At 43.4% G+C, this 26,945-nt stretch overlaps 1 protein-coding gene across 4 annotated transcripts in view; it reads left to right on the forward strand.

Annotated features, from left to right (window-relative positions):
• Positions 1-222: 222 nt before the first annotated feature.
• MCTP1 (multiple C2 and transmembrane domain containing 1) overlaps positions 223-26,945 on the forward strand; it is a 275,473-nt gene continuing 248,750 nt past the window's right edge. For 3 of the 4 annotated variants that reach the window (XM_055699706.1, XM_055699707.1, XM_055699709.1), the window contains exon 1: positions 223-1,124. In XM_055699706.1, the coding sequence (XP_055555681.1) occupies positions 546-1,124 (579 nt within the window). In that variant the 5' untranslated portion in view covers positions 223-545. The remainder of the gene's footprint in view (positions 1,125-26,945) is intronic. The other variant, XM_055699708.1, reaches the window with a different exon arrangement.

The following is a 26,945-nucleotide window of genomic DNA, read 5'->3' on the forward strand; positions in this document are numbered from 1 at the left end:
GCACGGCGCGACTGCCGCCAGCGCAAAAAAAAAAAAAAAAAAAAAAAAAAAAAAAAGGGAAAAATAAAGAAGGGGGAAAAAAAGAGAAGGGGAAAAAAAAGGGGGGGGGGGGGGGAGGTGGGGATGGGGGCAGGATAAGCCCCCTCTCGGTGTGCCCTCGCAGTGCCGCACGCATATAAGGGCGCGCCGGGCTGCCACCCCGCGCCCTTCCGCGAACTTTTCCGCCGGGCTCCGCGCCCCACGCAGCCCAGCCCAGCCCCGCGCCGCCCGCCACCGCCGCGGCCACCGCCCGCCGCCCACGGGGGGGCTCCCGGCGGCGAACTTTCCGCCCGGGGGAGTTCGTCCTTCCCCGCACTCCCGCGGCGCGGCGGAGCCCCGGGCTGCCTGGGCCGTGCCGCGCCGAGCGGGGGGCGGCGCGGCGGAGCCCCGCGCTCGTCCCCGGCGGCGGGCGCCGCTCCGGCCCGCCCCGCACGGGAGTGCAGGCGCCGGGCTCCGGCGGGCTCTGCTGCTGTTGCTCCCGCAGCCGCCGCCGCCGCAGGAGGAGGATGGAGCCAGGCAGGGAGCCCCGGGCGGCCGCGGGGGAGAAGCCCGGCGAGCCCGAGCCGGCCGTGTCCTTCCAGGCCCGGCTGTGGAAGAACCTGCAGCTGGGGGGCAAGGGCCGGAGCGGCGGCGGGCGGGCGGCAGCCGAGCGCCGCACTGCGGAGCCCCCCGCCCCGCCGGCACCGGCCGGCAGCAAGGGGGACCTGCCGCCCGGCGCGAAGTGGAGCGGCTTCAAGCGGCGGCGGCAAGTGCTGGACCGCGTCTTCTCGTCCTCCCAGCCCAACCTCTGCTGCTCGGCCGCCGAGCCGCTGGAGCCGGCCGGCGAGCCCGGCTCCGCCCTGCGCCGCCTGCGGGAGCACCTGCTGCCCCAGGGCAAGGGGCCGCCGGCCGGCCGCCGCGACGAGCCCGCGGCCGGCGATGAGGGGCCCAAGGGCGGCAAGGAGGGCCGCCGGCCCGGGGCGCACCTGTCCCACCAGAAGAGCTCCTCGCTGCCCAGCACCGCCTGCCTGGAGCAGCTGCTGCAGGGCTCGCCCACGGCCGGCAGGAGGAAGGAGCCGCGGGCGGAGGACGGCGACGGCGGCGCGGTGAGTGCCGGCCGCCCCCCGCGGAGCCGCGCTAGCGGGCAGCGCCGGCGGCCCGGGCGGGCGGGGGGCGGCCGCCGGGGACGGGCGGCGGGGGGGGGGGGCCGGCGCGGGCTCTGCCCCTACCTGGTGCCCGCCGCCCTCGGGGGGAACGGCCCCGGGGCCGCCCTGCGGCAGCGCCCCGGTCCCCGCCCGCGGCTGGGCTGGCGGGACCGGCAGCGTGGCGGAGCTGCGGGGCGCCGGCGCTCCGTAGCGGGAGCGGCCTCCCCCGGGCCCGCCTTGCTCCAGCCGCCCGCAGGAGCCGTCCCGCAGGCGGCACCCGGCGTTCCGTGCCCGCAGCGCTGCTGCCCCGGCGGCCACCGAGAGCCCCGCGCTGTTGGTCGCTGTCCTTGACGCGTCCAGCACCGGCTTCGGCTCAGGTCGCCTCTGCTTTTTTTTCCCCGTGCCTGGTTATCCACTTGGGGATTATTGAACTCCTGCGCGGCACCCGAACGACGGGCACTGGCTCAAACGCGGGCCGAGGGCGGGTGGCTCAGGAGCCGGGGGCACCGGGCCGCACCGGTGGTGAGGCCGCACTGGTGGGGAGCTGAGCCGTGGGGAGCTGAGCCACCTAATACATGTCGTGCCAGAAAAGCGCGAAACATGCGAGTCATTCTGAAGTTTGGGTAATCCTAAGAAGCCCTCCGGTTCCCACAGGAACGGTTGGCCAATGTGCATTATTGTATATTGTCCTCTGTCATAGTTAGGGTGAAGTAACTGAAGCAAAGGCATGCTTCGGGGGCGTTTTGTGTCAAAAAGAAGCTTCAGGAATGTATTCGGCCTTTGACAGGGCTACAGACGCTGGGGCCGCGAGAACGGTGGTGCCGCTGGTGTCCTGTCCGGCCAGCGGGACCTTCGTCTACCTCTGCAGAGGCCAGCCCCGGTGGCACCAGTGTGGCCCCGTGCCTGGCTGCGTGTGGGTCCTGGTGGCACCAGTGTGGCCCCGTGCCTGGCTGCTTATGGGCCCCGGTGGCACCGGCAGGGCCCCGTTCCTGGCTGTGTGTCGTTGACCTGTGGGGCTGCACTGGGACGGGCACCCACTGGACTGGGAGCTGTTGTGGCTGCTCCTTGCTTGTCGGTGTTTTAGGCCATTGCTTCCTGAAGTGGGATTCTTTTGATCGGTGTTTATGAAGTGAGTATTTCCGTTCAGTGGTCATCTCCTTTCTCCACCCAGCCTTGGCTCACAAAAATGCATCACACATTTGAAGTATTACTGTTCAGGACTACAGGAAAGACTGCTGCATCTAGCAATTAATAATAATGAAGTGTAGGGTGTGGGTTTTTTCAGTGCTGTTTTGCTGTTGGGATGAGCAAGGAAATAGCATGTTTATTTGCAAAACACGTCAATTGTTATTTAGCTGTGAGGGCATTACGCTTCTTTTGAACAAGGTACAGTCATAACATTTGGAAAGAATACTGCTAATCAAAACAAAGTGGCACCCAAGCTATTTAACACTTGTCTTTAATTAGCAGGATTATGGCCAATTCCTCCAAGCAGTTTCTGGTATTAACTTGGGCTATGCCTGTATAGCAAACCTGCTGGCTTGATACCAAATAAAGCTTGTTATGTCCCTTCCGTGTTGGTGGAGTTTTCAGAGCTGCCGATCAGGGTTGTTACAGAGGGATGATTTGAAAGAGCAATTCTTCTATAATCAGTACATCCTCTGCTCATCTCATTTGTAGAGATATAATTTCACTCAGATTATTAAACCTGATTTAATTCTCCAGCTCCGTTGAGCTATAGGCCAGTTGAGGAAATGAGACTCAGACTACAAAGTGCTGGGGGGGGGGGGCATCTCCAGTGGTGTGTGGTACTCTTCAGTCTGTCTGAACACAGAAAGTACCTTCCACCGTGAGCAGCTGGAGTTTCCAGTTTGGTGTATTTCAGGAGTCAAGCCTTGCACACTTACATGCTGCACCCCCAGGGCAGTAAGGTCCCTGCCTAACTTCAGTCATGGCATTTACACTCCTCTGAGGATTTGGGATTAGGATCTGGTAACGTGAGTTTGGAATAATTTATGTTTTTCAAATCCCAAGTTTTACTTACAGCAGCACAGACTTTCAGAGGTGTCTGGAATTTTATTGCCCAGCAGCCTTATGTGTCCAAAGATTAAAAAAAAAAAAAAATTCCAGTAACTAATAGAATCTTTAAAATGAGATTAAATCACCTAAAAGTAAAGCAATACTAGAATTACAACTTGCTTTAAAATGTATTTAAAATTTTATTAAAGTACAGAGGCAAGCAAATTCTCTTTTGGATAAGACTGTTGAATTTTTTTTGCAGATCTGTACACAAAAAGACCTACCAGATATTTTAAGGGAGATGGTGGGGGAAAATAAAATCCAACCAGAAGTCCTATTTCTTGTGCTTTTAAGATGAAATGATAACAGTGGTCATCAGTGAAAAGGAGCACAAGTTAGCATGGTGGATGGGAAGACTTAGAATGTAAGTTGCTGTACTCTGTGTGGATTTAATCTTGGAATGTACTTTTTGGCATAGTCAGAGCATTTTAAAATAATTTGAACTAATTAAAATGTGGTATAGTGATGCTGCATTGGATGTGGACAGTCTCGCAGAGGCCTGGTTTTCTCAGCCTTGAATAAAGCTTCTGTTGCAAGGAACGAGATTAGTATCCCGGTTTGAGTAAAGGTGCACATGTAAGAGTGGAGTCTTACACAAAGAGTAACCATTACATTTGAGCACAAAATACTGATCTAGTCCTCCCTTGAAGACTGAATACTTCTGAAAGCTGTCCTCGAGTAGTTTTGGAGAGAGGGAAGGGCATCATAACTACAGTGTCTGTTGGCAGGAAACTTAGGTTCCTTTTACAGGGAAGAAGTGTAAATATGACTTGATAGCACAAAGAACTACACATGTACAGAATTACACATCATCCTTCTTCCAGCTTCCAAAGGCTGTATGGCAGGTTTATTTGGCCAGACCTTTCCTGCATGGCATGGCATCTTGTCACCATGGCTTTCCTGGGCATAGCATCCGGTCACCTTCATACAGCTGAGAGCTGCAGGACATGTGCCGCACTCTTGAGGGAGCAAGCCGAGGGTCATGGAAGCTTCTTGGAGTGTTCCATGGGCCGGAGATGTCAGCAGCCCTCCAGGGATTCTGCTGCTGCTCATTCCAGTGGCTGAGTGAGCTGCTGTTGCCCCAAGGCAGTGTGGCAAGTTTTTTTTTCCATTTGCCCCTTATAATTTGCATCTCCTTGACAGCAGGAGCTTGGATTTATTCAGCAGTGCTTGTGCCAGCATGGCCTTTCTCGTGGATGTGAGATGCAGCTTTGCATGGAAAGCTTTACTCTACTTGTGCTTTGTCATAGTTGTGTAGTGAAAACCAGGAGGGTGGAAATACCGTTGTTTCTTAAGATATGCCATGAAAAAGAACCTACAAGTGTTTTATCATATTCATTGGAGAACATGGGGGTGGGCCTGTGTCATCTTGAATCAACAGTGGACATGAAGAGCACTTTAGGGAGAGGGCTTCTGGCTGAGGGGGTGTCTTGGCTGCCACAGTGAGAACCATTGTGGGCCCATTGCCCTGGTGGAGTTTGTTGCGATATAATGATTTGGTAGCAATGAAATTTGTGACTTTTTTGAGTATGTCCGTGCTGATCCATTAAAGTGAAAGAGTGAACAGGTTCTCAACCACTTCCCTCCCTCCCTGTCTCCAGTTTTGTGGTTATGTGGAAGGGCTCTGGGGTTATTGCAGGGGGAGGAGGAAGGGAAGGCTAGGGCTGCTGCTCAAGCTGCAGATACATAGCCATAGGAGACGAAGCTTTGTAAGTTTTGCAGCACAAGTGCTGTTTGCTTAATTAATAAACACCCTTCAGGCCTACCTTTGTGGGTCTTCATGGCCAGAGGCTGCATAACAGTGGTCTAGGCTGTATAACACAGCATGATGCAAGAGAAAAATGAGATGAGAAAAACTGGAGATAGGTATCCAGATATAGGGTCTCTCGCATTCTTCCAGTAATACATAGGTATGGCCCAATACAGTTGCTGTAAGAGTGACCTGTGTGGCTCTTGAGAGGGGTTTGCAGAAAAAGAGTCGTTTAGTGAGCTGGCTCCTATGAAGAGAGGTTGTGCTTTCAGGGCAGTGAGCATGATGTTGTACTGAGATGTCTGGGAAGGAGAAAGGTAAGAATAGTGATGAAATAGGAGCAGAGGCAGAGCTGTGAGGAGGCCTGAAGAGAGGTGAGGAGGAGTTTGCATTTGCTGTGGAGGGGGGGTACAGAGCCGATGAAAACCTGACTGGCATACCGTTCACATTTTTCTGCCTATACCAAAACAAATCTGTATCTGGCTTAGAGCCACTGGAGTCAGTGAAGTTACACAAGGGAAAAATTTGGCATGTTTGTTCTAATTGGCATATGTCACAGGCCACATTTGAGTAATTGATCCAGCTAACAAAAGCAAAAGAACAAAATAAGGAGAGTAGAAAAGGCAGAAAATTGTCAGTGAAAAGCTTCACAGATAATGTTACCCAAGAGAATCTTAATTGCTGCTTCAGATTTCTAAAACTGGGAAAGGTGAAGGTGGTGAGGAAAACTGAACACATCTGACTGTCAAGGGTTACCTTTTCCTGAGGTAATGCCAATACAAAACAGGAAGAGTCAGAGAGAGCTAATTTGGAGCATGGTTTGAGGGCAGCAGTTCTGAGAATAAGAGGGCAAATTTTTAGAAAACAGAAGGAAGCTTGCTTTTTGGGGCTCTGGCCGCTGACACGTAGGGAGAGATTTACTCATCTACAAAAGTAGATGAGTAAATGTTTTGTCTAGGTCAGAAGAACCTGGAGCTTGATAATGGAAATTACACAGAAGTAGAAATAGCAAGCAGGAGTAAAAAGTTGTTGCTAATACTTGTTTCTTTTTAAGAAAGCTGTTGCAGTCTCTCAAGGCTGTTTGTTTCCTCAAGAGTTAGACATCTGATTTTATCAAGGGATGTTTTGCATTGCCCTGTTTGCCATTGTATTAATTTCTGATAAAAGGCTTATCTTTCTGCAGCTTGAGATGCATTAATCTTTCTTATGCTCTATCAACCTCTGACCAGTCTGTCAACTCACACAGTGTGTGTATATTACTGACATGAAAATCAAGAGATGGCATAACAGAATTGTATTTAATTATATCTTGAATAACCTCTGCTTAATTAACTAAAGAATGTCTCCAGAGTTTTCAAAGTGAACTGCATAATTTTTCAGAATTGGTCAGTTTGCATTTATACTTGTGTGAAATACTGAGGTATCTTAAGGTGAACTAGTAACACCAGTTGTTTTACTATTTGTGTGTGACCTCATTTAATCTCTAATTTATCTTTTCTTTTTCTTTACCTGCCTTTGCTGATATGTGAAGGTGTTCGTAGTAGTATAATTGTACTGAGAATGATAGATGGTTGGTCGATGGGAATTGCAACAGTTCTTGCGTTGAGGCACCACCAACAAAAAATTGCCTATTTTCTATGAAGTGAGTCTGCTGTGAAGTGGTTAACTTCCAGTGTTAAGATTCTAGCTGGATTTCAAGTGACTGTGTCAAAACTCTGTTACTTCAGTGTACTTAATGTGTGTATTTCATAACCTACTGAATTGCATCGAGCATTTTAAATGTGAAAAGACAAACACCTAAACATGGTTCTAGCATTAAACTTTTCTAGAAGAAATGCTGAAAAGTGTTTCTTCCCTCTTATTGAAATGCTGGATGCAGAAAATTATTTGGCATATGAGTAAGACTTACCATCAGTTACCATATTGTGGGAAAGAGAAGTATGTTTTAGCTTTTTAAAAAATATGAACAAAACAGTTTTTAAGCTGCCTGTATGTCATTCAGCACTGAGCTCTATAGGTAGTTCTAATTTAACTGTTCTGTCCTGTGATGTGGTGCTAACATATTAATAGGCCCAAATGTCATCTTTTTTTTCCTCTTGGATGAATTGCTGGTCTTTGGCAAGACAACTGAGAACTCTGCATTGATCTGAAGACTGAACTTGGCTTTTCCTCTCTAGTCTTACTATCCATCCTAGATCTCAGGTATTCTGAGTGCTATATTCTAGAGAATTTTAGGAGGGTAACTATAATGTAAGCCCTGACACTGTTGAGATTAAAAAGAAATGCTTTTTCTTCTTCCATTGTAAAAGAAGGCAGAAATCCCTCAAACCTTATCTGTGGTAGACTTAATTTATCAAAACTGCAAATTAGATCATCTTCAGTTCTGTATGGAGTTATGTAGCATTTGTGTTCTTAGGGAAAGAGCAGTGTATATTCCATGTATTTGTGTAATGGTGAGCTGATGACAAACCATAGCAAGCGCACAGAAAAATGATCCCGCTGGACTTGTAAGTATTGAAGTCTTGGGGGGTGGCTGATTCCATACCTTGCCTCCAAGCCAAAGGTTTCCTGTTTCAATTAGAGCTATGATAGACCTGCACTATCAAAAAACCTAGTTTTGAAAGTTTCAAACTCCGGGTGTGAGAAGTGGGACCTGGGGATAAAGCTATGGGATGTTTGTCGGTAAAGCTGCCCTGTTACATGTGCTTCATGTGAATGATACTTTGGCAAAGGGGAAGACTGTGTCTCAGCAAATCAAGTGATTGGTAAGAGTGGTAAGCAGCCTTCTGCTCCTTTGTACTCTGCTTGGATGTTGCCAATATGCTTTCCCATGTAGTCGTTTGACCAAATAAAAATTATCACTTCAGGTAATTGACCAAATGAAAATTATAGTTTCAAATTCTTAAAAGTTCCGAAGTGCTTAATTCCTTCCTTACAGAGAAGGAATTAAGTATGTAAGTGACTGCGGGACAGTAAGTGTATATAAAAGCCCTAAAATATATTCCTTTGCTTGTTCCAAACAGAACTATTAACAGTGAGTAACACAGAACAGTGCAATATAGGATACAATTTTTTTTGAAGGGTAGCATTTAACAGCATGCTGAAACATATGTAGCAAAGTAATGTTGAAAAGAGTCGTTTTCTTGTTATTTTTTTGTATTTCCTTCCATATTTCTTTTTGTGGGCTATGGCTATGACTACAGGATAACAGTAAGGTAAACAGATCATTTTTGTCTCTGTACCAGTGCACCCAGCTCTGCCTTGTTTGTGCTTTTCTGTAGCTAGTGGAGTTGACGTAATTTTGCATTTGTCTGATGAGATTCAGCGATAAGTCATTAACAAAGCATCTCCCTCCAAAAAACCTCAGTTGATTTTCCAGGTGGGAAAATGCAGTGATTTGTCTTGGAATTTAGTTATGGCCCATCAATAGAGCATGTCATGGGAAGGGCTGTGAGATACTTGCAGCCTTGTTGGTTCAGATGGTTAGGTTTAGTTCTGCACCTCAGTGAGACAATGGGAGAGGCATTAGTGCTATATGTACTGTACCACGTTTGGGCATTGCATCAATACTTTCACTCATTGTCCATCAAATCCTGTTGCTTATACAGCAATGTGGTTTTTCAACTTGTTTTCAAAGAAAAGACTAAATATGCGTAATGTTTGTGTTAAAGCGGACTAATGATTTGGTGATCTAGTTGTGGTGCTATCTCACCAAAATTTTCTGTGGCTGGTCATACTGGAGTTTCCAGTCATTAGCACTGATAGCAGTCAGGTAATTACTTGACGTTTTATCCTTACAAATGAGACTTTATGTTCAGAGCATACTTTTCCCCGTTAAACCCAGTTGTTGCTCTGATGCATTTGAGACTTAGCATCATTGATGCTTAAAATAAAACTTTTGGCTGTTGGATATGATGTGATGTTTGTGTTTTCCATGTTCAAGCTTATTTCAGCAGGGAAAGACTTTTAACGGTTAAGTTGGGTAGCAACTTGGTGCTGTTAACTAGGTACCAAGCAACGGCTGCTGAATTCTTCATCAAATAATTAATTATTCCTTGTCCACCTGTATCTCGTACCCCAGAATGTATAGCCTAACACTGCAGGAAAGTTGGAGGTGGTGTGTAAGCACTACCACAGAAGGATCCTCTCCCAGTGTTTCAGGTCCCTAGTGAAGTTTTTCTAACCTGAAGAAGCAGGTTAAAAGAGCATGTTGGCAGGTGGTTTTCTCTGGGAACTCTTAAGTACAATGCAAGCCCTGTCAGGAATAGTGCATTTGGTGGTCACAAGATGGGGGATAAAAGATGGAATTCTTGACTTGGGATTATGCAGTTGCAAGGCTGAACATTTTTTTGTTTCCCATTAAGCAGAGAGATTCTGAAATAGATGACTGGTGTTTTTAACCACCTCAAAAGGATTTTGATCAGCTTACCCTTCTGCTGCTTCCACCCCAACTCCTGCATTACTGAGATAAATGTTATTTTCTTACTTGACCTTATGTAGATAAGTAGTTCATATCTTCAGGACTGTTGCTTTTGATTTCACTTTTTCTTTTTCCCTCCACCCAGACATGTAGCAGAGCAAAAATCTGCGTTGAATTACAGACATGCAGTTCTGATAATGTGTCTTGTCACACGTGAAATGTACCATGAATTTTGGACTGTGTTGAGGGCAGGTAATGGCATAGCAGAAACACATCTAGAGCTTTTCCTCTCAGAGGAAGGGAGCTTCAGCTATTGGTGAGCTGTCAAAATGTTGAAGTATCTGCAGCACTTTTTCTGAACTGTCTCTTCATTTCAATATTGGGAAGTATGAACCACTGAGCAGAATTTATTCCTTCCTTTCTTCAGCCCGTATTCTCTGTCATTTTTGGCTGTTCATTCTTTTAGATCTTTGGTTTTTTAGATCAAACCTTTCCTATGTTTCCCACTTCTGTGTTACTTTCTTTGTACCAAGATCACCCGTTGCTGCAAAAAATCCAAAGGCAACAACAGTACATATTTCTGAATGAAATATTGTATTTGAAACTGCCCAAGCAGATGTACATATAATTCTTTATAGCTTCATAATTTTTCTCAAGCTTCCTTCTGCTCATTTGAAAGGGGAGGGAGGAAGTAAATTTCTTTCCAGGAGAACAAAGCCGAGTTAGTCGCTTGTTTAACTACTCTTATCCAGCGGCACTGTTAAGATGCTCTGTAAAACTCAGTATCAAAACAGTTTTTGAAATGCTGCAGTGTTCAAACTTTTGCTCTCCTTATTCTGTCCTATTCTGGGGAAGTTCTGCAACTGTTTCTCAAGAAAATCATATTGAAGAATGAGTCATGAAATGTGGTGTCAGGCAGATTTTTTTTTTTTTTTTTGAGAAAGGCTGAGCGCTATTTACATAAGGAAGTTAGCTTTAGTCTGAACACCAGGCATGCTACGGGTAGGATGCCATTTGGTTTTGATGTATGTGATCTGGTGGCATTCAGTTTACAGTCTCTACTGTGCATGTGATCAGGTGATCATGATGAATGATCCTTTGAAGGCTTGCAAACATTTGATAAACAAGATAGAATCTGTGAGGCACATTAATTCTTTGTGCAGTATATCCAGCTAAGCTATTCAGTACCTTGCGGTTAATGAGTATCCATATGGGTTTCTCACCTTGTGCAAGTGGTTCTGTTTCTTTAATGTAAGAGATGTGCATACCAGCAAGACACTTATTTGCTGCTTCTGATGTGTGTTATTAAATCAGTAGCTAGACTGCCCTGTAGCTAATAATAAATACTTTATGGAGATTTTTAGACAAATACCAAAATCTTCAGTGTAATGCCAGAGGGGAGAGAACCCAGACATTTCTGTTGCCTGTGTTTGGTTAAGGTGGCTTATGCTGTAGTTCATATAATTAGAAGCTGACCTATAGGTAGTGCTTTTGTGGGTAACTGAGCCAGGTTCTCCCTCCAAGCCCCTTCTACCCAGTTCTGGAGCCCAGCACAAAGCACACAGCAGAGGTCACTGGCTGAAATGTAGTTTCAGCCTGTGCTGGCTTTCTATATGCTGGCAGACCCTATGTGTAGAAAAGAAGCTGAGACTTTTCCAGAAATTCTTGTCCAATTTGGACAGGACTTCATTTTCAGCTGTCGCAAAGCTCCTGTGCTCTGTCCCGAAAATGTAACTACCTTCCAGGAACCCTTAGATTCTCTTTCTAATTCCCAAAGCTAGAAAATTCTTTCTATTGGAATTGCATTGGCAAAAAGAAGGGTGAAAAAAAAAAAAAAGCATTGGCTCTGCCTCAGAAAAATCCAGCTGACTCTATCTGGCAAATGGCTCTAAATTCTTGGAGATGGGGCACAAGACTTTTTACAGCAGGAGGAAGCAAATGCTGTCTTCTTACTGTTGCCTTTCCTAGGTGAGGAATGATTATCAAATGAAGCTGCATGCACAGCAGAGACAAAGTCTCAAGTTCTAGCAGGCTTGGTAAAATGTAGAAAGAGTTACTGAACTCTGTTAATTTAAGAAATGGACCTTTCACCTTTAAAGACAGCCTTGCTCTTACAATTGAAGGCTTATTTCCCTCTTTGGCACAGACTTTTTATACTGTTACAGTTTTAATAATTCCATTTTAAAATTCTGAGCATTGTTGACATTAGTTGGGTGTTCTGATGTTCTGCACTGCTGCAGTAGTATAGTATTAATATAAAAACTGTTTATGCCACAAGAACCAGCTTTTGCAGTTTGGTTTTCGACTATGTTTTTATGAAAATAGCAGTAATACCATGTGGGAATCAGCTGGAGTCCAGGAAGTGTGAAGGAATAAATGCATATTCATGATGTAACCCTTGTGTGATACATAAAAATCCCTCTCTGAGTTACAAGAATTAGTAAATTTAATCTTTAACATAAGATTTATATCTAAGATTCAGTTAATCAGTGTAGTTCAATATTCAGTGTAACTTATTTCTCATGCAATTTATGTGCTAAGATTTATGTTAGTGTTTTTTGTAAGTTGGTGCAGAATAACGGTAGAAATAATAGTCTGATCATCTTGACGTTGGAGATCTGCATTTCTGAAATGATCTACAGAATGAAGGGATTTTCCTGTTAAAGTTGTATCTACACAGTTTGGGGTGTGTGGGTGTTTTGGGTTTTTGTTTGTTTTTTGATTTGTTTTTTTGTTTTGTTGTTTTTCCTCCTCCCTCACCTGTTAAAGCAGTCGGGTACTTTGCCTAGCTTTCAGACTAGAAACATATGGTTGGATGGCTTTGTGACTCTGTGTGGGGAAGATACACTGTGTATGATGCTATAGCAGTGTTTGGGCATATAGCATGTTGGGTCTAGGATTCCAGATGATATGTTAGATGTAAGTGACTTAGAAAGGGTTGTTTTCATATGCTGAAAATGGGTTCCTCAGCTTTAGAAAGTTTTCCAGTCATCTAATCTGAAATGTCAGTACTTGGATCACTGTATTTCCTGAGCTCTAGTGTTCTGTTCAGTCTCAGTGATTCTCTTCTCTTGCCCCTCCTTCCCACCCACCCATCTTAAGTTTGGTTTGCCATGTGTGAGATTCATCTTAGTTTGCTTTACTTTCTGAGTTTTATTACTTCAGGTGTGGGTTATCTGAATGAAAATATGGTGAGTGGTTTAAATGTACGTTTATATTTGAGATGATACTTGCTTAATAGACACGATTCGTATTTTTACCTTTTCCCACAGTAGAAGTAAAAAGATGCATTAGCAGCAAAATACTCAGCCTCTTATGGTCCTAGACTAAACGTGGAAATGGAGGTCTTCGTATTTCAGAGTGGTCCTGTCCCGTGATGCTGCTTTGTGCTTGCAGATTTTCTGCAGGTGGCTCCCCCTGGTCTACAGCTGCAGACTGACTTGATTTTCATTGAGTTCTGTCTGAATGCTTTTTTCTTTTTTCTCTTTTCCCTTCTTCATGTGGCTGATCTAGGCAGAGAAGAAACATATATGAAATGGTGCAGTATCATTTTAGAAGGCAATGGAAGAAAAGCTAATTAGCATTTTAATTGTTTTGAATTTTTAATGGCTTCTGCTTATTCACTATGGGTTGAAGAACTCCCTTCTACTCCTGACCTGATTACATTAATTACTATTCTTAGTGTAGACTGTTTCTATTACTTGGAATTAATTTTTGTCTAAGGTTAGATCCTCAGCTGATGTTAATGGGCGTACTTCCATGATACAAAAGGCAGAGGATCAGTTTATACCTGCTCAGGATTTGGTCTGGCTTTGGTACAATTAAGTCACGCTCTAGGGATACAGGTACCATAAGGGTAAGGCATTTAGTTCTGGCATCCAGGAACGGCTGTTGGAGGAGTCTCCTTGTAGCAGGCATTCAACCCATTAAATGCAGCTCTGACTTCAGAGTTCTCCAAAGGAAGGTGGCACTTGAGCTTGTTTAGAAGTGCTGCAGCCTCAGCAGCCCCCTGCAAACTTTACATCTGAACGAGGGGCCTAAAAAAAAAAAAGGTGGGTCTGTGTTTAAGTGCCCCAAAGACTTTGTTTTTATAGACTGTTAGGCACTGTCCAGCAGTGAGACTGGGATCCCTACAAGAAACTTGGGAGAAGATGTCTTTTACATCACGTGGTGGAAAAGAATGCAGTTGTGTCTGCCTCCCAGCCCATCATGTTTTAAGAGGTAAAATAGGTCATCTAGGAGCTGGGAGACCTTGGTTCAGTACCTTCCAATACAGAAAATATTGAAACTCATTGCCTGCCTCCCGTCCAGCTAGAATCTTTTCTAGATAGTCATTTTATGTGCTTATTGTTAAAGGTGAGCTACTATAAAGTAAAAAAACCCAAAGATGCAGTAGTTGCACAAGGCACATAAGTAATCATGAATCTATTGCCTAGGAGCTAAGAATGTAAATGCTGATATTTACTTAATTGTTTCTGGTTTTTTTTGGGGGGTGAGGTTGTTTTGGGCATCTTGGTTTTGTTTCTTCTTTTCCATAAAGAATGTTTAATATGAAGTGAAGCAAGAATTGGCTTAGGGAAGAGAACTTGATTTACCTTTTTGTGCAAGATGATACTGAGATTTTTAGTGGCCGGCAGGAAAGAAAACAAAGACTCTGCTGAAGGAAAGGCTTGGTTGCAGGAAATAGCTGTTTTACCATTCCAATACCAGTTTACAAGACAGGTGAAATAATCTTTGGTTTTTTTGTACTTTAAGTTCTGTATGTTAAAAATAGATTTTTGTTTAATTTATGATATCACTGAAGTGCTCTGTTAGGAATTGGTGTATGCATATGACATCAGATGCATGCATAGCAAAGCTGTCAGCTACTTAATAGCTTTTTCCATATGTGTTTATTCCTGTGTTAATGCTAGAGACTTGCCCACTTCATTTACTCAAAATTAAAGTATTCAGAAATTAAATTCAGAAGAAAAAAAATGAGATACATCCAACTTTCAGTGTTGTCATTATCTCTGTTATAACAAAGTAATGAGAAGTGAGGACTAATTTAACTTTTTGCCATGTGAATATAGGTAATTCTTGATAATTGTTCTTACATATTTGATTAGGATGTGATACCTGTGATAGTTGAATACTTTTTCCTGTGTGTGCATGTTATCTAAAAGTAGACAATTACAGTAGCAACCCCCTGTACAATTTACTCTATACAATTTAATAATCTTTGCCATCAAATGAAGCTTGTCCTGTCATGGATGAGTAGTTTTCTTTTCCAGAATATTTTGCTGAAGGCAGCTTGTTTGTCATTTTAATGTGTTTCAGCTTGGTGTTTGTAAAAGGTGGATGTCTGCAATAAACATTTCTTTTTTTTTAATCCTCCACTTCTGTGTGGAGAGCTAGCCATTTGGTTGAGGCTTTTTTTTTTTCCTTTTAGTATCTAGCTTCTCAAATTTTTATGTATTTTTGTATTCTATTTTGTTGGAGAGAACATATTGCTGTCTCCTTGTTCAGACTATCAGATTGCCTCTCTTACCAGTGTCATGATTAACAGCCTTACGGCAATTCCAGTTGCTTGCATATAAAAGACAGTATTAGTAACATTAACATTTACCATTCTTTTAATATGATTTAGCAGTGGAAACTAGGGAAAAGAAAAAAAATCTCCAACATACTCCCCACCCCCCCCAGCAATATGTGACAAGCCAGCTGCTGACTGACAAACTGTAAAAGATTTCTGAATTGCACTCATTTATTTTTAGAGTCAGTCTCTTCCACCTTCTGGAGAAACTTGGAGAGAGTCACCTTTCTTTTCATCTGTGGGATTATTACTATTCCTAGCCTTTCATGACCCTTTTACGTACTGATGAAGTGTCCACTTAGGTGATTGATGCAGCCCAGATACAGGTTTTCACATTGTTTGTGGTGCTTTGCACCGTTCTGAAAATGCTGGAGTAGCACTGAGCAGCTTGATATGCCTTTGCTCTGGGGTGGCCTGTTCAGGCAGCTTCTACCTGCCCCAAAACCTGCTCTTTGTGTAGCTATGTCAGATGTTCTGGGCATACTTACTTTTCAATATAATTAGTAAATGCCAAGTCCTGATTAAAAAAGAACAGCAATGTAGAATAACTCAGTAAATCTGCCCTTGCACCATGGTAGCAGCTGAGAGAAGCAGGCAGACCTAGGGGCGTGCTGGCTGCTGCCGTTAGCGTTCAAACTGCTCAGTGACTTCCAGTGTCTGTTTCCACTTCGGACCCTGGAGCAAATGCCTTTCCCTGGTGTTACTGTTTGTAGAGGTGCACGTGCTTGTTTTTCTGTGACACTTTTTCCAGTGTGAGTGCAAGAAACCATCTTGTGTGCCTCCATCCTTGCCTGTGAAGCGATCCCACTGGTGCTGAAGTCCTGCTTCAGCATGTCTGGTGGTGTACTCATCTGGGGAGCCAAAGCTGGAGGAGAAAATTGGTTTGAGGAGATCTCCATCTGCCTGCAGATTTCACTAGTGGCATTTCTGCATCCTTGGCAGCCAAATTTTGGCCTGAAGAAGTACCCCTTATGTTGGTTGTTACTATTTAATTTTAATGGGGCAAAAAGATCATTCTGTTCTTGCTAACAATTTTTATTGCTGGTAATAAATAACGCAGTAGACAGAGCCAAACTTAATTTTGGTCTGAAGTTTTTTTTATAGGATTGTGGGGGAACTGCAAGCATATGGTATGGAAAAACATGGAAGAACAATAAACAATTCCACTTTTCAATTTTTTTAGAAAAAATGTACAGAACTTAATTTTGAAGAGGAATTTTTGCCTGCAGATGTGGTGGTAGATAGCCCTGGAAATCTGGAATAAAGCTAATGTTTGTGTTTTTGACTTGGAGTACATTTGAGTGAGAATTTTAAGAATATGGAAGAGTGATAAATAGGGACAGGACCAAAGCTTCTATATATTGAGAAACAGAAGGTACATAGAATTAAGACTTTTTTTTTAAATAAAAAAATCCAATGGCCTATGAGGATTTGTTCTGAAGGCTGTGTGTTTCAGCTCAAGAAATTCAAAATCATTGCATTTTTAGGTCAGAGCTGAACTGCAGAGTTAGATTAATCTCCCTAATTTATTCCTTTGTGAATGTTCATTATGAAGCTTTAGGAAAAAGGCTTTGGCTTGTAAGGAAGAGCTGAACTAAAAATATCAGAGAAACAGTTCAATCTCTTGTAGATAACTTGCACTAGATAGCAGTCATCTATTTTTTTTTTCCACCAATTTCATAGTTATTTATGCATCATGAATTTCATGTAGCTTTATTGTACCACCAGTTACAATGTTCTTTTGTTCCTTAGAATTTCAGTCTCGCGTTTTGAAGGTACTCCACTTGCCCTTGCGTGAATGGTTTTTCATCCAAACGTGTATGGGTTCTTTAGCTCGTTCTCATTGCTGTTGCTGAAGTCTGGTGGTGTGGTGAATGATTTCTTCTCTTCCCCATTTTATTTATGACTTAAACAGTCTATTTAAAAAAAATACCAGCCACTGGACACCCACACCTTTTTTTTTTTTTTTTGTTTAACTTAAAATGTCATTTGGTATCTAGTGGATAACTACCTAAGTAAGCATAGTAACCTCTTTAATTATGTATGTATTTGATACATTTTGTTGTTTGCATTCTATGTTGTTATGATACTAATTAATGAATGTGGTTATGTATCAGAATGTAGAGTTTGGGTTTGTTATTTTTCAGTGATGCATGGTAAGATACCTAACAGCTTCAGGTGAATGTTGCAAATAATAAATACTAAGTATCATGGAGTTTTTACGCATCCTTTTAAGAAAACATGACATGGCAAATGCAGTGGTAACTGATTGCAGCAGACAAAATGAAAAATAATTACAAACTTTTTATAGAAGAAGTTTTATTTCTCCATGGGAAGTATTTTCAGACTACTTACCCCATTCACCCTTGCAGACAGTGGCTCCTTTTCAGTACTGACTGTGAAGCCAGTTAACTGTTTTTACCTTGGACCAAGGATGTATGTGTACCATAAGCCACAAATGGGATACATCAAAAGTTCTCTTTATTCTCAGTGACACTGTGATACCTGTTTAGATATGTAGTTCTTTCTAAACAGGGGTGGTTCATTTATGTTTTTGTGTCCATGTTTTAATGTTTCAGTAGGAGACTTGATTTTGAGATGTGTTCAGCAACTTGTATCACAAGTGGAGCTGATGAGGGCTCTGAATTTCAAAAATTGAGCTGCTTATTTAAGCTCTGAAATATAGACATGTCTGACTTAGGCATTCATTTGAAAAACACCAGATCTTGTGTATAATTTGTACTCATTGTTAAGCAGTACTTCTGTTTAAAAAGAAAAGTATTCTTAGAAAATTCTGTAGCTGATTCAAAATGAGTTTTTTCCTGCCTTGGAATTTTAAACCAGAAAATAAATTTGCAGCCCTTGGTGCTAGTAGGGGTTGCCCAGAGATAGATATTTTTTTCCCCTTCTTCTTCTTTTAATGCAACTAACAAACTTAGTGAAAAGGCAAAGCAGTAATGGATGGAAAAATGAGGGATTATCTCAGGAATTGGTTCATAAACCACATAATCATAAGTGTTATTCAGTTACTAGCTACATTTGTGTCCTGTATTTGAAGGAAGATTTTGTTATGAGGAAAAATTACCTTCGGAGCAGCTGCTCCAATTAATGTGTTAAAACTGCAGCATAGAATAAGAAAGCAAAAGCGTGTGGTGGGAGAGTGGCATGCAGAATATAATGGTTTCCAGCATCACATTCATGACATTATTTTGCACCTGGTGCTGCTGGTTTGTTATCAGCCCTGTAACAATGGCACGCTATAAGGTATCACTTTACTGGAGCCAGCACTCTTAGGAAAAAGGGTAATATAGGTAATTTTGCATCCCTTCAGGTGCAGGGAACCCTGAGTTGTATAGCACTGGATGGGCCTGCCATCAGGGTGGGATCCTGTCTGGGGAAAAATTATGTGACATTATGGTCTTTTGAGCCCTTAAAGAACTTTCTTGAAAGAAAATTCATCATTTCTGTTATCAAACTAAAAGGATGCTGCCAGGAGAACCTGCTGCTATGCTGTTAAAGACAAGGCCATGTCGGTGGTGTCATTGCAGGTGCAAGGTGGCTGCCACTGACTGGGCACGCTTACTGTGCTGCTGGGGATGCACCGGTGGGCTCCCCGGGCTCCTGGAGGTACGGTGGTCTGCTGGACAGTGTCACCATGGACACGAAATGTCATGCACAGAGATGATGGGCTCTGCTGGAGCTGCCTGGTCTGACATCGTCTTGGGGCTGTCACACTGGTCTGAAAAAAGGAGGCCAGGGGTAGGTACTCCTTGATGTCAGCTTTCATTTTCACTTTCATAGATGGACTTCAGTGGAACTGCATTTCACTGCTGCAGTGGTACTGACTTACGCTTTCTGTTTATTTTTTTCTAAAAGTATCCTTCAGCTGCTGAAAGAATCACAAGTGTTTAATGCTGTAGAAGCAAGGGGAGGGCTGGGTCTCCTTTTCCCCAGTCAGTGCATCCCAAGCTGTTTCCTCCTCTTGCTATACCTTCCCTTTGAATTCTGGCTGGGTGAGATCTCTGTGCTCCCGTGTGAGTGATCAGCAGGATCCAGCCGGGGCTTAGGGCAGAGAGGTGTGAGAAAAATCTGCCTGGCCTTTTCCCTTTCCCCCTGTACTCCTCTGTCTGTCCTGTGCTCTCTTCCTCTCCTTGCTTCTCCAAGACCTCTGTGAAGAGTGCACAGTTGACCCTGAGCTGGTGTGGGGTGGAAGGGGAGGAAGGGTAGCTGCAAGCCTTGGTACTCTGTGTGCGTGCAGTCAGGCCAGCGCACTGGGCAGATGTTCCTCCTCTCACTGTGTGATCTCCCGTGTTCCTCAGCAGGGCAGACCTCTAGATCCAGAATGGCATGTCTCCTGCCCAGGACAGACCAAGCTGGGTGATGGGGCAGGTCCCAGAGGGTGTCTCTCTTGTGGGGGCTGGCGAGGGATGGATTTTGCAGGGGCTAGTGAGGGAAGCTCCTGGCTGGCGGCAGCTGCCTGGGAAGGAGCGCCCTGGTGTGGGGTGCGGAGGGTGGGTGCTCCCGCCTTGGGGTGCTGGTCTTGGGGTCAGGATGGGGCCGTGTGTGTTTGGGATGGAGAAGGCAGTGTGGCTCATCATGCTCAGGGAGCCAGTGGCAGCACAGCTGGGAAGCGGCCGATGCAGGATGAGGCCAGAGAGTAGGCACGTGCCTGCCCGTGTCGGCGTGTGGAGCGGGTCGGAGGACCGTTTCATAATTTAAAAAGAAAAGCACTGTTTACAGCCTCTGAGTCCCTGCTTGCTCAGTCTTGTGTGGCTCTTCCAAGGCTTGACATGCTTTTCCAGCATTTTCTTTCTTCTGCCACAGGGGGGCCGGCGGGATCGTCCCGGTCGCTGGTCAGCCATACCTTGAGGCACGGACAGCCCTGACACGGGATGGGCCTGTCAGGGCCAGCTCTAACATTACACGGGGAATTCCGGAAAAAGTTCCTATGCAGAAGGAGAGGGTGTCTTGAGTGCAGAAGAGGAAAGGGCAGTGGACGAAAAAGCCAAAAGGAATTGTGTGTTTCTTCCCTCTAGATCTGTAGGTCTGTTCTCGGCTATTCTCCCTTTCCCTGGGACACCTACCCACGCCAGAGCTGCTCCGTATGTGACCAGAAATTGATTTTTAGATTTCATGTGTGTGAAAGCAAGATAGATTTTTACATGGCTTTAGTAACAATCTCCAAATAAGTAAAAAAGGAAAGAAAAGGTTATTCTTATAACCTACATATACTTCTATGTAATTATGTTGTCATGATCTCATTTTTGAGGAATCCATATCCTGATTTTAAAAAAGTACCTCTGTTAATCCAGACTTCTGGCTGTGACTCTCAGTTACTTTGCCTTTAAAATTCAAGTCCTGCTGTTTTACGTTACTGTAATGCTATCAAGCTGCCAGGATGATCCGTGCCAGTTTGTGGTGAACTCCTTGCACATGAGGAATCCCTGGGTACTGAAGGCCCAAGGCACAGTCCGTCATTAAGTCTGTAGCACAAGAGCTCTTTGCAGAGGGGAAAAAAGGTGCACGGCCAGCGGTGTATTCTGGCAGCTCCTGCTTTCCCAAATGTCTGTTTCCCTTTCTTTTGTCTTAGAAATCAGGGTGCAACTTGATCAGAAGACTGCTTGGAGCAGCGGCGTGGCTGGTGTGGCTAGCCTCCAGCCAGAGTAGTATAAAGCTATACTGAGCTGCATTTCCTTTGACAGATCCTCTAGCACATTCAGCTCACTGTTCGGGAGAATCTGGCATTAAAATTCACTGTCTATTTAAAAGTTGTTCTCACCGCTGCTGCCCCTGCTGCCTGCCCCCCATTAAACCCCGCCATAAACTTATGAGGTTTATGTGGAGATTACTAGCTTGTGGACTAGTGGCTTTGTAGATGTGTGCAAGATAATTGTTAAAGGTGTAATGTGGAGCACTTTCACCGTGTCAATGGTGCTAAGAATTACCAGTTTTCTTACCGCTGTGAAGACCAAAGAAGTTGCGGGGAAAGGCACACATCAAGAAAATTACCTAGAAACACATGGAGCAAAAGTGCTATCCTGTCATGAGATAGCTTTTGACTTACAGTAAGCACTGCAGGCACCATGAATGCTCTAGGAAGTAATGGGGTGGGCAGGGGAGCAAGATAATCATACATAGAATGTGAAGCACAGTATTGTACTGCTGTCCTTAAGTGTTCAAGAATGACTCATGCTTCTTAGAGTTACAAGCTTAGAAATGGGGAGAGTGAAACTTATTTTGAATGCATTCTGAGGCTTCCTTTTGACTTTCAGGAAACTTTCATTTGTCCTGAATATTCAGACTCAAAAGTGCAATGGTTATTAACAAAAAAAAAAAAAAATACTGAAAAGATGTTCTTTTACCTAAGGTTTAATGTTTTACTGTGATGATTCTAGGAGCTCTGAAGAAAACCTCAGAATATCTGAGATCTGTGATAAAAATAGAGGCATCTAACACTGAACAAACTCGTGGTGCATATGATCCCATGTGGTACAATAGATGAAATTCCACAGTAAACTCTGTGAGTAAATGCAAGCAGACAGCTGGAAGGTGTTTTAATACCTTCTCCGAAGATACTCATGAAAACCTTACAAGTGAGGTGAAGCTGGTGTGCAAGTAGAAAGCATTTAGTGGAATGAAAGATGGGGGTGAACTTTCTGATGCATTTTTGTGGCTTTTCATGCTAGAGCTCTTCTTATCTGATACAAACTTTAAATTGGAGCTACCTCAGCTGTGTCTTTGTTCATAAAAACAATCATGTCCCAAGGACGCAGGTACAAAGTCCTTATGCAGCTGCTGAGGTTTTCTGTGCCGCCAGCTAACGTACCTTCCTCGTAGGGGAGTTCTGTGTTCCTGGCTGGCCATATGGCTCCCGCTGCACCATGTGCTTGCAGCAGTTCAGGCAGCCCAGATCCTTGATTCATTTGCAAGTCAGAATTGAAGGCACTGCCAGGGCTCCACTCTCACACGCTGATCCTTGGGCAGTGGAGGGGAACAGAAAGGAATTCTGAAGGGAGGAAAAAAAAAAAAGTTTTAAAAACACAGATGTAGTGGAGGATTTCCTCGGCTAAGCAGGAGGAGAGGAGAGAAAGGGTGAGGGATCTCTGCTAGAAACCCTGTTTATAGGAAATCTCAAAAGTATTTGTAAGTGGTTTCCAAATTTTCTGTCTGCACAGAGTCCTTACTTCCTTAAGCACTTAAGAGCTTTATTTAAGGTCCAGTTAAGAGTGCTGGCTTGAAGTTGATTTAACGCTTCAAACTGATGGTGTCAATATGTCCAAGGTCAAAGGTTAACAGACACTTTTTCTGTCTCTTAGGTGATGTCTGAACACAAAGCTGCAAGCTACAGATGCTGCATATAACTGCTTAAGTTAAATATTTGTAATCATTAACTACATTAACATTACCTATTTGCAAGTTTGTAGAGTAGTATTAAACTATTGCATGTGATCATGTTAAAAGTATGGGTAAAGCCAGTTAGGTTCTCAATTTTTTTTAGTTCTTGAGGTTTCTGGTTTATTGTGTTGGGTGGGTTTTTTTTCTTAACCAGGTGTTAGCTGTTGGTCAGTTCATCTTGGTTGATTTATCTTAAAGCATGAAATGCCTTTGTTAAGAAGGGGACAGGAAGGAAACTAAGTAAGAACTATTTGGGCTGAAGTGATTTATCAAAAGGTTTATGGGGAAAAATGAAACACTTGTTCAATAAAACTTATAAATAATGCAGAGATCACAGTGCAGCCATACATAACAATAATGAGAGCTGCAAGGAGTCATGAAGCCACGGAGGAATAAATTTATATATGCAAGCATGGAATTTTAAAAAAATAAATTATACTGCTGTTTATCACATGGCCTATATTTTATCTGTGTGCTTGCTGAGTTCTCTGCACACTTACAGAGCTGTGCAAATAATACAAGTGAATATGTAGCTACATATACATACCATGTATGATGCTTCATGCCATTTGTATATGGTCTGCTGTAAATGGAAGGCACTTAGTGGGTGCTGATGGGCATCACAGAGATAACAGAGTCCAAATTTCTGATCTAAGCTTGTTTTCAGCTTTAGAATTATTATTTTTTTAGTTTTAAAAAAAACCTGATACAATGCAAATTCTACCCTTCTTTAGACCTGAATGGCTATGCATTGCTTGCAGCCTTGTGGGATGTTAGTAGGAAAACTCATGAGCCAAATATTTCTTGGGTAAGATCCAGGTAGTTTATAAAGAATGTACAACAGTCTCTTCTGCTGCTCCATTCTGCTGGACGAAGTAAGGGGGGGGGAAAAAAAGAATGACAATCTCCTTACTTATAATTTCAGCCATTACTCTTCCCAAATCTATATGGGCCATCACCTTGTCTTTCTGTTTCTGTGATTGGTTCTGCCATACGCACATACAGCTGCATCCAAATCTGTTCCTAGCTTCTCCGTTTGTTATTCAGCCTAGTCATGTGCCATTTGTCAAGAGTCCCTAGGATCGTATTTGCACAGTTTTGGCTAATAAATACCAAACTTTCATTTAACTACACTGAATGCTGCGGTTGCATTTTCAGCCTCACCAAGGCTTGTGGCTGCTCAAGGATCGCCGGCAGTCACAAGCCTTGTTGAGACCTTTCGTCAGGGGTCATCAAACTATGGCCCGTGGGCCAGATACGGCCCCCCAGGGTCCTCAATCCGGCCCCCGGTAATTACAGACCCCACCGCGTCACCACGCACCCCCCCCCCCCACCCCCCCCCCGGTGGTTAGGGGGGGAAACCAAGCAGCAGCAGATGACCTCCTGCCACTTCTTCTGCGTGCCGGCCCCCTGGTTAAAAAGTTTGAGGACCCCTGCCTTGCATCATGCAGCATGAGAGTGCCATGCGCTTGCAAGTGCAGGGAACACTCGAAAAAGGAAATACCTCAACATTTGGAAAAATGACAGTTATGTTGTTGCAAAACTGGGGAATGAGTACAGCCAGCTGCAGCCACTGAGTTTACTAGAACATATTTTATTTCACATTTGCAGTGGGATGAGGATATTTTCGTGGGTCAGTTAATATAGGTCAGCTAACAGCCACTTATTAAACCACAGGAAGTCAAAGTTATTTAAGTGACTTGTATGTACATTCATGAGAAGAGAGAGGAGGAACTGCTAAGCAAGACAGCTTTGCTTGTTCAGTCTGAGGAAAGTGAAAGGATTGCTGATGAGGCAGCAGAAAACATGAAATAGGAGAAGGACCAGCAGCTCTGGTGTGCACTCATTTCCCCTTGCTTTCAGTGAAGCTTGCATAATGTTCTTTCCTGGTTATCAGGAATGGTGGAAACAGGGGATGGACTGTATCTGAAGTGACACCCTAGCAAAATGCTTGTTGTGTTCATTTGTTGTTACCGATGTCTGTATAAGTATCACTTTTGTAGACACAGGTGTTACGAGACTAGAGGGACCAGAGATTAACTTGCTTTAACAGAGAAAACAAGCTCTGAGAGTAAGTCAGGCATAAAGGAAAGGGAGCTGCTCAGGTTAGTGACTGATACAAACTCCTTTTCAGTGTCCTCTTAACCTGGTTCTTTTCTTTCTTCTCACTCCTGACCATTACTGAGAAACTTCACACAGTGGCAGTAGCTGATTATTTTAGGTTTTAAAAACTTCATAAATCATTCCATAGATTATGGTGCATGTTTAGGCCAAGGACCAAATGAAAGAAATCTTGTTGGTTGTATTGATCAGCTGTGGAGCTGAAGATTTTTAGGATGTCTTGAGATTTCAGGGTGGTAAGGTTGCTGTTGTCAGGGTTTTTCGAGGTTGGCTGCAGCTATCATTCTATTTTCAGATACTAGGAGCCTTCATTTGATTTTTGTCAGCTTTATTTTTACTTCTTGCTGAATATAGGAAGAATTCGGAAAAGATTTGAGTGCATTACATAGACACTGAAATCAAAGCAGTAGAACAAAACCTCCAAATTTTTCTATCTACTTCTGGTCTCTTTTCCCTAGCTTTTGAACATTATCTTCTGATGCTTTAGAGGCATATTTCACCCAGTATGTTCTCGGGTGATCTGGGAAAAGGATTAATGGTTTAATCTTCTTCCCAGGCTCTTTTGTGCCTGTGATACTTTTTTTTTTGCATTTTTTTGTGCAGATGCATTTTGAACAACAAAGAGGTTACAGGCAAGGAATGTTACTCTTTAAAAAAATATAAATAAAACTTGAACTTTTTAATCAGATGCAACAATGTAAAATTGCTGTAACTGTCTCTAGCATCAGATAGTGGACCTCGTTTATCTATTGAGTTAGTGTTTGCCTTATTTTGTTCCTTTCAAGGTTAAGACATTTTTGCATGCCTTTAGATAATAACAGATTTTCCCACATGGTGGAAAAAGGAAAATAATACCATGTTTCTTATTTTTTGTTGATACCAGCTGGCCATGAGCAGTTTTTGGTGTGTATTGTAATTGAAACTAGCAAAATAGATATCTCAATGAGCCAGGTCAGCTGGAGGAGCAGATTAGGTCATGCTGCTCTTTCTGGGTTTGAGCTGTTTGTTCAGCACAACATGGCTGTGTTTTTCCTAGGGGTTCTGAGCAACATTATCTGATTTGTAAATTCTGGGGTATTTTCACTTCGGCGATCAGTAGATACACAGCAAGGGGATATTTTTTTCCAGTTCCTTTATAGGATGTGTGTTTATAAATCTTTTTTCATGTATACCTTGCTTATGTGTACAGAGTAAGACAGACTGCCATAGGACCAGTTGTAAATGCTGCTGCACTGTTTTAGGCAGTAAAAAAATAATTGTGATGCTGTACAAGGTGACAGTTGACTCTGGCTGCTATATACTGATGTGGAGAGCATGGAAGACATTGGTATTGTATCCATGAATATGACTCATTTGCCTAACTATTCTGATGTTGTGGGTGGTATAAATTCAAGGGGTTAACTTGCTTCAGTCTGTCTGTCTAGGAAAAGGACTGGTGAGGTAAATTGTTGTGTTGCACTACGCTTTAACTGTAGACATAGTAAGGTGGTAATTGGTCAAAAATATGTTTTCTGTATTAAAACTGAAGCTGGGTATTTGAAGCAGCAAAGCATGAAACGGTGAGATATGATTCTGCAGGATATTAATGACCTAGATATATATCATGCAGTTCTTGCAGATGAAGCCCAGAGGCTGTTGTGGCATGGTAAGATAAGTAGGGCCATAATGTTTTCCTGTACAGTGAGGCACAGGAAAGAGGCCCCCAGTCCCATTACAGAGTGGAAACATCCATCCTGCTCTGATATGTACTCATGTTTGGATGGAAAGTCTTGCCTTGAAAAAGAATAATGAACTTGTTCATGGCAATCTTTGGACATGGCTATACTGTTTCCAATTCTGGAGTTGTAGTCCTGCCAAAGTAGTTCAGATCCCTACACTAGGCTCTGCACATCCTGAGGAAGGTATGGGCATGTCCTAAGAAAGGAGAAACTGGAAGATAGTTTTAAGTCATAAATGCAGACCTTCTTCATTAGTTTGGTCAGAATCTTAAGTTCTGTGGTTCTTTGGATAAAGGAGAAATGAAAAAAATTGGCTTTTATCTGTGCAAGTGGAGGAATGGGTCAGTTGAGCAGTAAGGCAATATGGATCCTTCTGAAGTAGGCAGGTCAGTAAGAAGGGTGAAATTTAGAGAACTGTTCCATGAATGACTAGCCACGGGACTCTCGGTGAGGCTTCTGAGAACTGACTTTTAGCAGGAACCAGAGAAAAGAAACAGGTTGTGTGCTGCAGCCAGACTACCAGAAATCTTTGTTTTCCATCAAAGTAGAAAAATTAGCTTTCAAGCTACTTTCATAGAATGCCATTTAACTTAGTTTTTTAATCCCTGACAAAGGCTTCTTTGTTTAAGGTACTAGTTTTGTTGTTCCTCACTGTCCTTCTGTGCTTTCCAAATGCAGACTGTGTTTCTGGGTGGCAGCTGAGAGTGGTAAAATGCAGAATTTG

The sequence above is a fragment of the Falco cherrug genome, chromosome Z (assembly GCF_023634085.1).
Source record: "Falco cherrug isolate bFalChe1 chromosome Z, bFalChe1.pri, whole genome shotgun sequence".
Lineage (NCBI taxonomy): Eukaryota > Metazoa > Chordata > Aves > Falconiformes > Falconidae > Falco > Falco cherrug.